At 42.4% G+C, this 15,516-nt stretch overlaps 1 protein-coding gene across 1 annotated transcript in view; it reads right to left on the minus strand.

Annotated features, from left to right (window-relative positions):
* The window catches only part of SHOC1 (shortage in chiasmata 1), a 124,447-nt gene that overhangs the window by 47,543 nt on the left and 61,388 nt on the right, over positions 1-15,516 (minus strand). Inside the window, exons 13-16 of the mRNA XM_065550578.1 lie at positions 10,222-10,674; positions 6,030-6,155; positions 4,340-4,516; positions 374-481 (exon numbers count right to left, since the gene is read on the minus strand). Coding sequence (XP_065406650.1) covers positions 374-481; positions 4,340-4,516; positions 6,030-6,155; positions 10,222-10,674 — 864 coding nt within the window. The remainder of the gene's footprint in view (positions 1-373; positions 482-4,339; positions 4,517-6,029; positions 6,156-10,221; positions 10,675-15,516) is intronic.

Raw genomic sequence — 15,516 nt, forward strand, 5'->3', positions numbered from 1 at the left:
CACTTCCAGGAGCCACGTGGAGCCAGGGCAGGTAGGGAGCTTGTTTTAGCCCCACTGCATTGCCAACCAGACTTTTAGCCTATTAAAATCTCCCTGATTGCTTTTAATAGTCACCAGGAGATTGAGGCTGATTCCGGTAGACTCCCAGCCAATCCGGGAGGGTTGGCAACCCTAAATGAGAATGTAGAAATAGGCAGGCAGATGGGTGCAACTCTCAGAAGCTGTAAGTTAAGGCTTGATAAGTGTTTAGTTACACCACACTATCAAAAATTACAAAATATGAGCGAGGGATTGTAGAATTTCATGGTATATTAATTGTCATCCAGTGGCAATGACAATAAAGAGAGAAAACATTTTTATTGTTAAAACTAACCTAATGCTGTGTCCAAGGTACACATTAATAGGAGGTCTCGAACTGTTACCAACAGATGCACCAGAGCAGCATGTTTGAACAACAGTATCTCTTTCTCACTATTTTTACCTATACAAAGGAAAAAAAGTTTTTTTTAAAATATATTATATATATATATATATGGTTTGTATAGAAACCTCAGGAGCTATACTGCATACATGAAGTCATATAAAGGGTCCTGGCATCTCAGAACATTAGTCTCCCACAATAAAATATAGATATAAATATAAACACGTCATTGCTGTGGATCTCAGCAAGGCAAACACTGACTGTACATGAAGAAAAGCAGAAATTTTGCCTACCTGTTTATTTTATTTCTTTGAGCTCTTCTATACTTGTCTAAGTTATTTGGGTGATGTATCCTCTCATACAGCAGATGGAGACAGATTACTAAATCTTTTGATGACATCACGCTTCTCTATAGAAAGGTCTAACCATCTTTCTGCAATTGACTATTTCAAAGCAGTTCCCAAGAAATCAAACTGACTCCATCCTTTGATAATCAGTAAATAACTTTAATACAGTGATAACTCGAACTTGAATTTTCCAAAGAAACTTTGCATTAAACTTTGAACCGGGGTACTCAATTATTTTTTTGTCAAGGTCCAAATTTCTTGGCCAAGGTATAGTCAAGCTCCAGACTCCAGAAAAAAAAAAGATAATAAGTAAATAAAAAGATTTCAGGGTTTGTTCAAAAGCATCTGGTGGCCTGGATTTGGCCTGAGATCTGCCTATTGACTACCCTTGCCTTGAACCATAAAAAAGACATTGTTTTTCACGGGAGATTCTCTAGGCTAGTATATAATACCTTAAAGGAAGAAAATTAACAGAGAGGAAAAATGTCTTATTTAGTCTTCTGTACTATGCTGGCTACTTGAAACCTCCCAAAGCAGCTCACATAAAGCTACAGGAGGGATGAGGATTTGAGAGTCACCTACCACACTCTCCTGTCAAAGGCTGTCTCTATGGAAGCCTGCACATCTATCCTATAATGCTTGGCAAAGGTTTAAGTTGGTGCCCAGGTGTCTGTCTGCCTTACAAATCTCTATTAAAAAAACAGATTCCTCACTTTCTGTCCATAACAATGGTACTAAGTGTGCTTTAAATGTTTCTGGTAACATCTTCCCTATAATGAAGTAAGTTTTCCTGCTTAGGTTTCAGAGTCGCAGCCGTGTTAGTCTGTATCCGCAAAAAGAACAGGAGTACTTGTGGCACCAGATAAAGTGGGCTGTAGTCCACGAAAGCTTATGCTCAAATAAATTTGTTAGTCTCTAAGATGCCACAAGTACTCCTGTTCTTTTTTCCTGCTTAGTACCTTAGTCCACTTTGAGGCGGTAGCTTTGGAGTCTGATTGTTTTCTAATTTGGCCCTTGGTTCAAAATAAATAGTCTCTGTGATCCATTGACCTCTGCGAGCTGCGCTATGTAAATTTGCAGGGACCTTTGAATGTCCTGGTAATGAAGTCTTCCTTCCTTCAGATACTTTGGATTAGGGAAGATTGTGAATAAGGTAAATCTACTATGAAGAAAAAATGCCTGAGGGAGTTTAGGCTTGAATTTAGGCAGAGCTCTTGTGAAAAATCAATTACAGCTCTTTTCAAGAAAGCACTTGCAGCTTTCCCACTATTCTAGCCAAACATACTGCTGTAAGTGCCCATTGCTTGGGCACTGTCTGGGCCCAGTCATGACTGTTGTTTTTCAGACTTCCCCTCATGACAGGTTCTGGGCCTTGGCTCTCTCAGCACCAGGCTCCCTTCTTAAAACTCAAAAGGGCACTCTGCCACTTATTGCCTCTTCAGTGTGGGCAAGACGAGCTATCTCAGGGACCAGTCTTGGGGCAGACTCTCGTTCTTTGGCGCAGACAGGAACTGCTGAATCTTCTCCAACTCTTCCCGAAAGAATAGCCTGTCTTTAAAGGGAAGGACCAGCAGCCTGGCCCTGAAGGATTGTTCCACTGCCCACTATTTTAGCCAGAGGAACCTCTTTACTGACACAGATAAGGCCATGGTTCTAGCTGTCATGTGGATTGTAGCATATCATTACAAACCAATGACAGAGCAGAGCCCATAAATGGGAGCACCACGGTTAGGTTGGACCATAGTATCAGATTTCCTGGGTCCTGCTAAATTTCTGAAATCATCTGTCTTTCATAATATATAAACACCTTTGAATTAATCTTGAATTAAATTGAAGACTCTTAAGCAGGGGTGGCCAACCTGTGGCTCCGGAACCACATGCGGTTCTTCAGAAGTTAATATGCGGCTCCAGGGAGAGGGCGGTTAGGGGACAAGGAGCAGGGGGGTTGGATGGGTCGGGGGTTCTGAGGGAGGCGGGAAGTGGGAGGGGTCAGATGGGGGCAGGGGACAGGCTGTTTGGGGAGGCACAGCCTTCCCTACCCAGCCCTCCATACAGTTTCGGAACCCCGATGTGGCCCTCAGGCCAAAAAATTTTCCCACCCCTGCTCTAAGTTGATGGGGGAAAGTTCTCCCATTGGCTTCGTTACTCTACCTCTGCCAGAAGCGGTAGCTATGGCGGCGGGAGAAGCTCTCACACTGACATAGCGCTGTCTACACAGGGGGTTAAGGTCGGTATAACTATATCGCTCAGGGGTGTGGATTTTTTACCTCCGAAGTAAGTGTGTAGTGTAGACCTATTGGTCTATAAAGATGAGGGGAGGGGGCTGAACTTCAAGTGATAAACAATTGAATCAACTGAGGGCAAGTATACACTTAAAGTGCTGCATTGGTGCAACTGCACCAATGCAGCTGTGCCACTGTAGCGCTTTAATGAAGATGCTCTAAACTGACAGGAGTCAGCTCTCCCGTCGGCCTAATTAACCCCAAGAGGTGGTAGCTATGTTGGTGGAAGAAGCTCTCCTGCTGACATAGCGCTGTGCACACAGTGGGTTAGGTCAGCATAACTACGTTGTTCAGGGTTGTGGATTTTTCACACCCCTGAGCCATGTAGTTATATCAATATAGGTCTGTAATATAGACCAGATTGTATAGAATATTACTGTATTATAACAGGCTATTGCATGAGATCTTTTATTAATATTGTGAATTGTATGTATTAACACCTTATAAGGAATTATGAATACTTATTAATATTACGCTTTACAGTCTGTGACCCAAATAAGCATTCATAATTCCTTATGTAGCGTTAAGACATACAACTGAATTTCTTGTGTTCTGCAATGTCCAGAGGGCTGGACATTGCAGAACACAAGGTCTTGGGAAAATTCGGGACTGGGAGTGTGTTGGGGCCACCTTGCTCGTTGTATTCAAGGCTGTGGAAGCCAGAGTGGGGCTGTAAGGCTGTAGACTGACTGCTGGCGTCAGTTTCTGAACCAGCATTGGCTGTATAGCACACAGACACTCAGGCTGTGACCTGCATGTTTGTTGCTGACTGAGTGTCCCAGGCTGGGAGCTACAGTAGCAAAGTATTGTGAGGCACTCAGGGTTACAGGGTTAAGAGGTGACCACCCCCTCCTGGACTGGAGTATACCCTGAACTCCATGACAGGTATATGACAGAAACAGTCACTGACCACAAAGAAAAGGACAACAAAAACATACTGGTGTTTTTCTCTGTAAATTACACATGTGGGAATGTCATTTAAACATTGCCTACAATGTATGATTAATCATGACCAACATTTCTGAAGCATGTGAAATTTAGATTTGGATTTGAATACTTTTTAGTATTCTGATATTCAGGTTATTAAAAATAACACGCCTAACTAGGACTGTATTAACTATATTATATTAACTGTATTAACCTTTTGGAAACAAAAAACAGGTCTGTTACCATCAGCCTTAAGATGGGAAACGCTTGAAAGTTTGTGAATAATTTGCCAGACTTATTGAACCACACGTTACAAATGAAATAAAATCAATTTTATAGATGAAAAATACAATGTATTTTACCTTGTTTAAAAATATCACAGATCACTTTCTCCTGCTGTTTTAAGAAAAATCTAGTGTGATCAAATTTAACCGTGGCAAAGGTCCAATTCACTGCAGCAAGTATGCCAAGATGCATCAACTCTTTTAGAACAGGAGTGGCTGTTGCTTCTAACAGATGGTATGCCTGGCACTGGCTTTCTGGTTAATACAAACACACACAAGATAACACGATTTGGTTAAATATGCCACTGTTGGATAAAAGTCCTCAAGTGTGTTGCAAAACAAAAAAGCCTTCTTTTCTTCAAGAGATCTGCAACATGAACTTCATTCTCTTCATGTTAGTAATTCTTAATAACTGCTGGATGGCTGTTTTGTAACCCCTTCTAAGGGCAAGCCTACACTTAAAACTCTTGACCGATGCAGCTGTAGCACTTTAATGAAGATGCTCTAAGCCGACAGGAGACCGTTCTCCCATCGGTGTAATTAATCCACCTCCCCGAGAGGCAGTAGCTATGTCTGACGGGAGAAGCTCTGTCTACACTGGAGGTTAGGTTGGTATAACTATGTTGCTCAGGAGTTTAGACCAGACCTAAGGCTCTATCTACACGTAAAAGTCAAGTCAACATAGCTATGTTGGTGTAAAAAATCCACTCCTTGACCAACGTAGCTATATCAACCCCACTGCCAGTGTAGATGCGGCTGTATTGACAAAAGAACACTTCAGTCAATGTAGATACCATCATTTGGGGAGGTGGTATTGCGATATGAATAGAAAAAACCCTTTTGTTGGTGTAGGCTGTATCTACATTACATGGCTGTGGTGGCATAGCTGTGCCAGCACATGTAGACATACCTTCAGATATAACTGAGTTTTCATGACATCCAAGTAGGTGACAGCAACACAGTAGTCTGAAGAACTCAAATATACTGCTGCTATTTAATTAACTGGAAGGCACGACCTATTTCTCGAGTCGATGGGATACCTAAATCTCTTGAATATCAATTTTTTCTTTTATGTGCTTAACATTACAGTTGAGTTAATTACATCATCAAGGTTAAAACTCTATTATCTTCTATGTTCAAGGGTTCATCATTTCATTTTTAAAATATCTCAAGCTGACAGGTAAGGTTGCCAGACTGGGCTGCATTTCAGTTGCTGGTCTCACTACATTTGGTCATTTATGCCCTCATAATTATTAACTAATTACTTAATATTTGTAAAGTACTTTGAAGATGTGGAGCACTATGTAAGTTCTCATTCTCATCATCTCCAGTTCTGCATTCTTTGTCAGGATAGCTCATATACTATATTGTTTTTGCTACTCAGTGTAATTTCATTCATTCATTTATTGATGAATCATTTTCTTTTTAAAGTGCTTAATATTTCCAGTAAGGAATCATAAGATATTGTTAATATTTCACTCCTGTTAAATATTTGTGTTTGTCTTTAAGTTCTCAATATTGGATATAGCTTATATCTGACTGAGAAACTCTTAATTCTTTCACATGATGCTACCATGGTGAAATATAGGGATTGTTATACGACAGTCTGCATGGGCATAAGGGTTCCCATATTGAATTTTTGCAGGATAAGAGCCGTAGAGAGCAGAGAATAAAATGGATATTGGTTTTGTATGGATGGCTATTATTTAGTGTAAAATTGCAATATTACAAAAAAAATAAACAGACCATTCAAAGCAAAATTCTATACCTGATGCTTGAATTTCGACTGAGATGCTGCCTTGATTCTCCTGTTCTGTTTTCTCTGTCAATGTAGCCTTACAAACAGCAGGACTGTCTTGTTTAAGAACTTCTGGACACACTTTAATTTCCAGTGCTAAAACATTGGACATAGATTATATAAAATTATCACAAGACAAGTCCACGGAATAAGTAAATTTTCTAACACGTTCCTCCACTCACTAATTAAACATTTCAAAATTCAGGAGACTCCTGTGCCACAGAAAAATAATTGTATATTTTACTTTGGAAAAAGAAAGTGAAAATATTTTATTTTTTCTTTATTTCCTCCAAGTTCCCACACTTCCTCGCTGCAGTCACATGAGCTGGAGAGATCAGGAACACTGGAAATAGGGTAAGTGGCTAGGTCTACACTACCCGCCTGAATCGGCGGGTAGAAATCGACCTCTCGGGGATCGATTTATCGCGTCCCGAATCGGCGCTCTTACTCCACCAGCGGAGGTGGGAGTAAGCGCCGCCGACAGAAAGCCGCAGAAGTCGATTTTGCCGCCGTCCTCACAGCGGGGTAAGTCGGCTGCGATACGTCGAATTCAGCTACGCTATTCACGTAGCTGAATTTGCGTATCTTAAATCGACTCCCCCCTGTAATGTAGATGTACCCTAAGAGAAGGGCTGGGAACAGTTTACTTAAGAGGTCGTTCTCACTCCCTTCATCTTTACTTGTAGCTGCACCTCAGCATCTATCCCTTTTGTGTTTTTTTTTCTCCTTCTCCAATACAAATAAGAAGTCACAAGCTATCTTAAGGGTGCCCCAGCATCTCTGTTCTCCTCATCCTGGCAGATTCCTTCCAGCTGCTGCTGATTACATTTGGAGCTAGCAGCCCCCACTTCTTGGCAAAGTGGATTGATTCCTATGTCATACGGCTGCAGCTGTGAAAATGAGGTACTTGGGCGAAATAAAGAGGGAAAAGTAAAAAACTTTCCATCCCCCGAAGTTAAAAACCAAAGTTCGTATTTTACTGTCCAGGAGCCTACTGAATTTGAAAAAAGAAGAACAGGAGGACTTGTGGCACCTTAGAGACTAACAAATTTATTAGAGCTTATGCTCTAATAAATTTGTTAGTCTCTAAGGTGCCACAAGTCCTCCTGTTCTTCTTTTTGCGGATACAGACTAACACGGCTGCTACTCTGAAACCTACTGAATTTGAAGTTTATTAAGGTTCAAAATTATGCTAACCAATTACTTTCACTAGTTCTCTCCTAAATACTAATTGGGTTAAATAGTACATATAACTGGTGTCTATAAAAATAACCCACAGCAGCACTGTAATTTATTGGGAGACAATAGGCCTTCAGCTAAAACTGGAACCATACTTTAGAAGGAATTGACATAAAATCTACAGATGTTTGGATAGGTTAAGCATTTATCAATCATTGTCTACAGCCAAGCTCTAAGGCCTGGTCTACACTGTGGTGGTGGTGGGGGGGTGTCGATGTAAGATACGCAACTTCAGCTACCGGAATAGCACAGCTGAAGTCGACATATCTTATTTCGACTTACCTCCTGTCCTCATGGTGTGGGATCAACTGCCGCGGCTCCCCTGTCGACTCCGCTACCGCTGCTTGCCCTGGTGGAGTTTCAGAGTCGACGGGAGCGCATTTGGGGATCGATATATCACGTCTAGACGAGACGCGATATATCGATCCCCGATAGATCGATCGCTACCTGCCGATCCGGCGGGTAGTCCGGACATACCCTAAGATACAACCGCATTTGCTTCGATCCCTCAGGCAGAGACAAACACCTACAGAATCTCTATTAAGTGTTCTTAAAACTGCAGTACCCACCTGGTGAAGTGAAGAAACAGACTGACAGAGCCAGAAGGGTACCGAGAAGTCACCTATTACAAGACAGGCCCAACAAAGAAAGTAACAGAGTGCCACTAGCCGTCACCTACAGCCCCCAACTAAAACCTCTCTAGCGCATCATCAAGGATCTACAACCTATCCTGAAGGATGATCCCTCACTCTCACAGACCTTGGGAGACAGACCAGTCCTCTCTGACAGACAGCCCCTCAACCTGAAGCAAATACTCACCAGCAACTACACACCACACAACAAAAACACCAACCCAGGAACGAAACTCTGCTATAAACCCTGGTACCAACTCTGTCCACATATCTATTCAAGGGACACCATCATAGGATCTAACCACATCAGCCACACCATCAGAAGCTCGTTCACCTGCACATCTACCAATGTGATATATGCCATCATGTGCCAGCAATGCCCCTCTGCCATGTACATTGACCAAACTGGACAGTCTCTACGCAAAAGAATAAATGGACACAAATCTGACATCAGGAATCATAACATTCAACAACACATAGGAGAACACTTCAATCTCTCTGGTCACTCAATAACAGACCTCAAAGTGGCAATTCTTCAACAAAAAAACTTCAAAAACAGACTCCAACGTGAAGCTGCAGAACTGGAATTAATTTGCAAACTAGATACCATCAGATTAGGCCTGAATAAAGACTGGGAGTGGTTGGGTCATTACAAAACCTAAACTTAATTTCCCCAATACTAATTTCTTCCTACTGTTACTCACACTGTCAACTGTCTGTAATGGGCCACTCCCTTACCACTTCAAAAGTTATTTTTCCTCCCTTGATATCCTACTGATAATTGATTTATCTCATTAGACTGACCTAACACTTGGTAAAGCACCCCCATTCTTTCATGTATTTATACCTGCTCCTGTATTTTTTACTTCATACTTCTGATGAAGTGGGTTCTAGCCCACGAAAGCTTATGCCCAAATAAATTTGTTAGTCTCTAAGGTGCCACAAGGATTCCTCATTTTTTTTTGTATACATCTACTTGTTTACACTATATTTAACTATGCCTCTATCCATAGTACTACTCAGAGATGCACTTCTAGTTAGAGATCACTAGATGGTAACATAAGACCTTAGTTCACATGTCTTGAGTTTGTACTTTTAGAACTGGGGTTATCAATTTCTCAAGATCTCCAGGTGTATCAACATAAAACAATAATAATAAAATTTAAAAAATAAAACCATTTAAAATGTCTTGCAAATAATTGTTATTTTGAAATTATGTCAGGATACAATTAAAATCCATATTAATCTGTTACATAGCACCACTTCATGCTATTATAATTAGTGCTGCAACAGTGTCTACATTACAAACTTATTTTCCAAGGGTATATATAACTCAAGCATAATCTGTGTTGAAGCTCTGCTAACCAGGGTCTGGGTCCTGCAGCATTTTATTTTTTACCGTGATTCTATTCTGAAAAGTGACTGAGCTAACATTTCATTGTCTCACAATGATTTCTGTAGCAAAGAGGGTTTTATAAGTAATTTTTTTTCAGTCCTGCATACTCAATCTGTTAGCTAAGTTTTCCTCTCACACATCATCAGCAGTGATAACAGATCTTCAAACCATATTCTGTCTTCACAGACAACTGTTCAGCCTCATTGCATCACTGGGTTTGCACAAGTGTAACTAATTGGAATGGAAGGTTTCAGAGTAGCAGCCGTGTTAGTCTGTATCCGCAAAAAGAAGAACAGGAGGACTTGTGGCACCTTAGAGACTAACAAATTTATTAGAGCATAAGCTTTCGTGGACTACAGCCCACTTCTTCGGATGCATATAAGCATATATGCATCCGAAGAAGTGGGCTGTAGTCCACGAAAGCTTATGCTCTAATAAATTTGTTAGTCTCTAAGGTGCCACAAGTCCTCCTGTTCTTCTTTTTAATTGGAATGGTTCTGCTGGGATAAGAAGAAACAGACTGTAGTTCCCTCTTAACTGTGCTAGCTCTGCAGGACTAACAAGAGTCGTAAGCAATAGAAACTTACTTTTGTCACAAAAATCAGCAGACTAGACTCAGAACATGCCAGGGGAGCAGACAGTCTGAGTCAGAGGGTACCATTTTTACATTTTCCTTTCAGAGTGGAACCAAACTTTAATGCACACTGTCTAACAAACAACTAAAAAGAAAAATAGAAAGTAAATACCATGGATGAAATACTGGATCCACTCAAGTCAATGGGACCAGGATTTCATGTAATTAATTCTATTGACTTGAATGGAGTTATACTTGATTTACAGCAGTGTAAGAGAGCAGAATTAGACCTAAAATTACAGGACAGAATGGTTCACCTACCATCTTTCTGCCTATCCACATTATTTTTTTCCTCATTTTGGATGAACACGTGTTTAGATCTTAGCATGATAAAACTGCTCAGAAGGTCAGAATCATCATCACATTGTCTAGACTGTTCGAATGGTGGAGTCTTCTGGCTTTTTGTTGAGCTGTTTGGTTCAAAAGATACTTCTTTACAGTTAAGTGAGTCAGACAAATCTTTGTTTTTCTTTTCTTGATATAAGAAATGCATTGGTCCTTCTGTCTCACTGTGCTGTTTTTCCTGTCTTGTTAGCCATTCACCAGATGTATTTGTATCATGTATGTTAACATGAGGTGCAGCTCTCAAACATAATGGAGAGAATGGGCTCTTCTTTTCAGGTGAGAAATGAGAATTTGTTGTTTTGTCCCAGTGACGTGCACTGACAGAAAGCAGTCCTTGGTTAGTAAGGGAACACTTCTCTTCAAGCCACTCTGAAAGATAAAATTAGTTTTCTCCATTGCAATTTTGATTACTCCTAGTAGAATCTATTGCTCTGGATAGAATATATAACCCAAGAATGTTCTTGTCCAATCCAATTGATTAGAACTCTGCAGAGTTCTTTTTTTATTTTTTTTTTCCTTTCTTCCTTAGGGTGTTAGACTCCACGGCTGGCATGTTTGAACTGATATGTTATTCCCAGGTAAGAAATTCCAAAGTTCAGAAAACAGAAAGCTCCAAAGACATTATATCAACTCTGAAGTGAAGCTATACACAATTAACTTATAGATGGTGATAGATTTAATGCAACCTAGCATGATAGTTCTATCACCAATACAGTTTGCCGTAGCGTCACTGACATTTTGAGCACTTGTTTTCCTTTCCCTTTCAACCTTGCATGAAAGAATGTAAAAGACGAGCCTGTGACAAGCTCAGAAATTAATAAAACACTAAATAAGCACAAGGTGAGTCTGCCCAGAGCAGTGGCTCCATATTAGAAAAAATCAAAGTTAAAGGTAAGAAAACTCTTACTTTTTACCTATGTTGGATCCACTGCTCTGGACAAAAATCATAACTCACGGAAAGCAAGCAGGGACCATAATCTTCTTCACCAATAAGGAAGGTAATAAAATAGCAAACAAATGAAAAATTGGTCACTACAACAAAAGATCAGAGGTACCTGTGGATAAAGAATAAGGACTGAGGGTGGGGTCCACAAAGTTACTTAGAAATCCAAGTCCCATTTTTAGGCACCACTGCAAAACTCCCACTAGGCTGCCACCTAACCCTGTAGGCACCTAAACTCACAAGGCCCTTCTGGCCATGCACACTACAGCCTCACTCTCTTCGGTGCCCAGGTGCCTATCTCCTGTCTAAGCCACAGAGCAATTAACAAACCGGGAAAAAATAGATGTTTGGCTAGTCAAGTCATGTGCAGAGTCCTGATCCAGACGGTGGCTTCTTAGCACACATATCAGATTGGGCCCATCAGGCAAGTTCACACAAAACAGCCGGGGGTGTGGGAAGAGGATCTCCCTTATAATCTCACCCATGAAGAGGGAACCTTCTAGGTTCATTCCCACCTTCCTCCTGAGGGGGCAAAGGGATTTGAACAGGAGTCTTCCACCTCTCAGGTGATTGCCCTAGCAAGTAGACTATGGAATATTCTGATGTGAGGCTCCCTCAGTCTCTCCTTTTGAAGTTGTTCCACTTTAATTAAACAATGGAATACTTAAATATTATTTGGCTAGAGAAAGAGTTACTGACTCTATAGCCTAGTGGTTAGGACAATCACCTGAGAGGTAGCAGAAGGCAGGGGAACTTAAATTGGGGGTGTTCCACATCCTATCCACTTGGCTAAAGATTGTAAGGGAGGTCCTGCTCCTCCTCTTCTATTTTGTTTCAGGTCCTGCAAGCATCTTAGGTGGCTGAATGCCTATTTTCTGCCAGTTCGTGGCTTGCTAGCACAGTTAGGTGCCTCCTATGCAGCCTGGATTTAAGAGCCTATCTCTGAGAGAGGGGCAGGGCTCAGTGCATACCTCTCTGCTCAGTGTCTCCATTGCCTAGCTTAGGTGGCTCCCTGCCTTGTATGCTGGCTTAGTAGACTGCAGTCTATGGTGCCTCTCTCCCCCAATCATTGTATAGGGACTGTAGGCATCTAACTCAGGCTTTAGGGATTGTGGTGTTCCTGTGATTTTTCTAGGATCGTGCTCCACAAAAGTGTTTAGGTTCCTAACTTCCATTGATGTTAGAATTAGAACTATGCTCTATTAGGGGACTTTCCCTCTCACTTATGTTCTCTTCTCCTCACTTTTTCCTACTTTCTTCTGTTACTGATCCTTTACTAGCAGGATTACTGCAAAAAGGAGGGACTAGAGACATCTGCAGGCTGATGGTATGAACTGCTAGACTACTTTGTTGCACTATTTATGGGCCTACCAGCAGTCTTCCTCAAAAGGAGGCACACTGGGCTAGGTTGAACTTCTGTGCACACAGAAGGACCCTGGCGGAGAGAACTAGGCTTAACTATTCAGGTTTGAGTGAGAGGGAACAACTGATGGATTGATGAGGGAAATGGTGCTCAACCTGGGTCCCCAATCCTGCAGTCTGCCTGAGCAGACTGGTAGTAGAGTTGGGCTTGCAAAGAGTGTTAAACCTCTTTCCTGGGTACTGGGGACCAAAGAAGCTAGAAACTGTGGCTGTTGGAGAGGATCCAGAAAACCATTTCCTGCTCTTGTAAAGAGGATGAGGAAAATTGTGAAATGGGATCAGCACTGATGATGAGGGTCCCTTGGGGCTACAGGACCATAGAAACCAGTTACTGTGACTCATGACCCCTTCTTAGCCTCTACTACTGACTGTATTTCCATGCTAGAAGACTCCACAGGGGCAAGCAGTCTGGCTACGCCTTGCTAAAAGATCTGCTGCTCTGGATTAATAAGGACCCAGATCACTGCTGCTGTCAATGGGTGGAAGGACCGGGCTCTTCCAAGTCTGACTGTAAGCTGCTCTCACCAATGTTGGCAAGGAGGTGCGCTGAGCAAGAGGAATCCCTTCCCAAGAGTTCTTCCTTCATGAATGAATGATTTAGTAGGAAGGAGAAGGGGCAGTTCAAACTTGAATCTATTCTCCAAAAAGAGCTCCAGCTGGTGGGAGCAGACAGCGAGGTGGGTGTTACTAAGCTGCTGCTTCACATGATGCTAGACAGAGGAAGCCAGTGGAAGTAGTTCTTTAGTCTACCCAAAGCTGCTGTTGTAACAGGAGCATTCAGTAAAACTGCTGCTAAAGGAATCCTCAGCAAGCTCCACACTCCATATAAGAGAAGTTTTGCTGCAAGATGTTGGCCATTTCAAGAAGCCAAACAGAGACTAAAGAACCCAGGCTTATAGAAAGCGCAGAAAAGGAACTGCTGCTGTTCAGGCAGAGGTACAGAAATACTGGGGATAACATGATTAGTTCAGCACACACAAACTAGGGGAGCTATCAACCTAAGGGAAAAAAATTCCAGTGAGATTCCTGGACCCCCCCGCACCACATTTCCTATCAACTGGCTTGGGCAACAATACCCATAAGCTATGACTTTTATACAGAACAGCGAGTGCAGTGTAGGAGAACACAAGAATGATCTAGAATGGATTCTATTGTATCTGTCACATGTTCTATTTGAAGGGACATTGTAAAGTTATGAGTGCATGAGAAATAATATACTGTACTACCTGTTCAGTACAAATATATGACAGCTTCATACTAAAAATCCCCATAATGATAAACTGTGTGTGAAATAGCAAGGAATTTGACTATGAATGTGGGTAACTCAGGGCCCGTGCTACCATTAAGGCAAACTAAGTGGTTGCCTAGGGCAGCAAGATTTGGGGGCGCCAAAAAGCAGTGCCCCCAATTTTTTTTTACAGCGCTCCTGGCCTGGGCTGCCGGCGGCGCACTGACACGTGCGTCTCAGACTCCCTCGCCCAGCGCAGCGGCCGCTCCATGCAATTATTGTCATTGCCGGCGGGGGCAGCGTGCTAGGTGAGGGGGCGTAGCAGAGGTGAGCTGGGGTGGGGAGCCCTGTGGCGGCACCCCCCCTCCCACGGCAGCTCCCCACCCCCCCAGCCCGGGGAGCCATGCGGCAGCTCCCCACCCCACTCATCTCTGCTACGCCCCCTCCCCGAGCACACGGTCGCCGCTACACTTCTCCCGCCTCCTAGGCTTGCGGCGCCAATCAGCAGTTTGGCGCCGCAAGCCTGGGAGAGGAGGAGAATTAGAGCGGGGGCGGCGTGCTCGGGAGGAAGCGGAGCAGAGGTGAACTGGGGTGGGGAGCTGCCGCAGGGGGGGCACCTCAGGGCGGGGGGGGAGCTGCTGCGGGGGGGGCGCCTCAGGGAGAGGGGGTGGGGAGCTGCCGCAGGGCTGGGGGGGGGCGCAAGGTGGAAGTTTCGCCTAGGGTGCGAAACTTCCTTGCACCGGCCCTGGGGTAACTGTGCTTATTACAAGCATCTGTAATATGAAAAAATAAAAAGGATGTGATTTGATGCATTTTAGAGCTGCAATTTCCCAAAATCATAACCCTTTGTATTACTTCTATATATTCATGTTAACAATACTGTAGCTAAATGCACTGCAATATGTTCTGTCTCTACAGAGCTGCCACACTTAGGTGGTAGTATTTTTCCATGTGAGTTGCACGCAAATAGCCTTGCAACTCTGCATAGTGAATGAATCCCTGCATAATATTGTATACTGATGAATCTTCACTATAATAGAAGCTGAGTTAACTACAACAGGTCCTGTGCCACTGGCCTATCCTAGAAGAAGCTGGAACAATATAAGAGTCTGCTACATCAACATATTCACTATTATGGTGATATTAATTAATAATAGTAATTAATAATACTTTGAAATTATTATATCCCTTTCAAAAGTTCTCCTGCCAGGTATTTTATCTAAATAAAATTTAGGCTAATTTGTACTTGCAACTACCATAATTTGCATATGCAATCATGTATCAGAGGGGTAGCCGTGTTAGTCTGAATCTGTAAAAAGCAGCAGAGGGTCCTGTGGCACCTTTGAGACTAACAGAAGTACTGGGAGCATAAGCTTTCGTGGGTAAGAACCTCACTTCTTCAGATGCAAGAAGTGCATCTTGCATCTGAAGAAGTGAGGTTCTTACCCACGAAAGCTTATGCTCCCAGTACTTCTGTTAGTCTCAAAGGTGCCACAGGACCCTCTGCTGCTATATGCAATCATGGTAATCACAAATTAAGTATGCAAGTGCACACTTACTTTTATCCACGCAACTGACAATCTTAGCTTTTTGTAAATCAGACTTTAGAGTAATAGTG

The sequence above is a fragment of the Chrysemys picta genome, chromosome 6, assembly GCF_011386835.1.
Source record: "Chrysemys picta bellii isolate R12L10 chromosome 6, ASM1138683v2, whole genome shotgun sequence".
In the NCBI taxonomy this organism is placed as follows: Eukaryota; Metazoa; Chordata; order Testudines; family Emydidae; genus Chrysemys; species Chrysemys picta.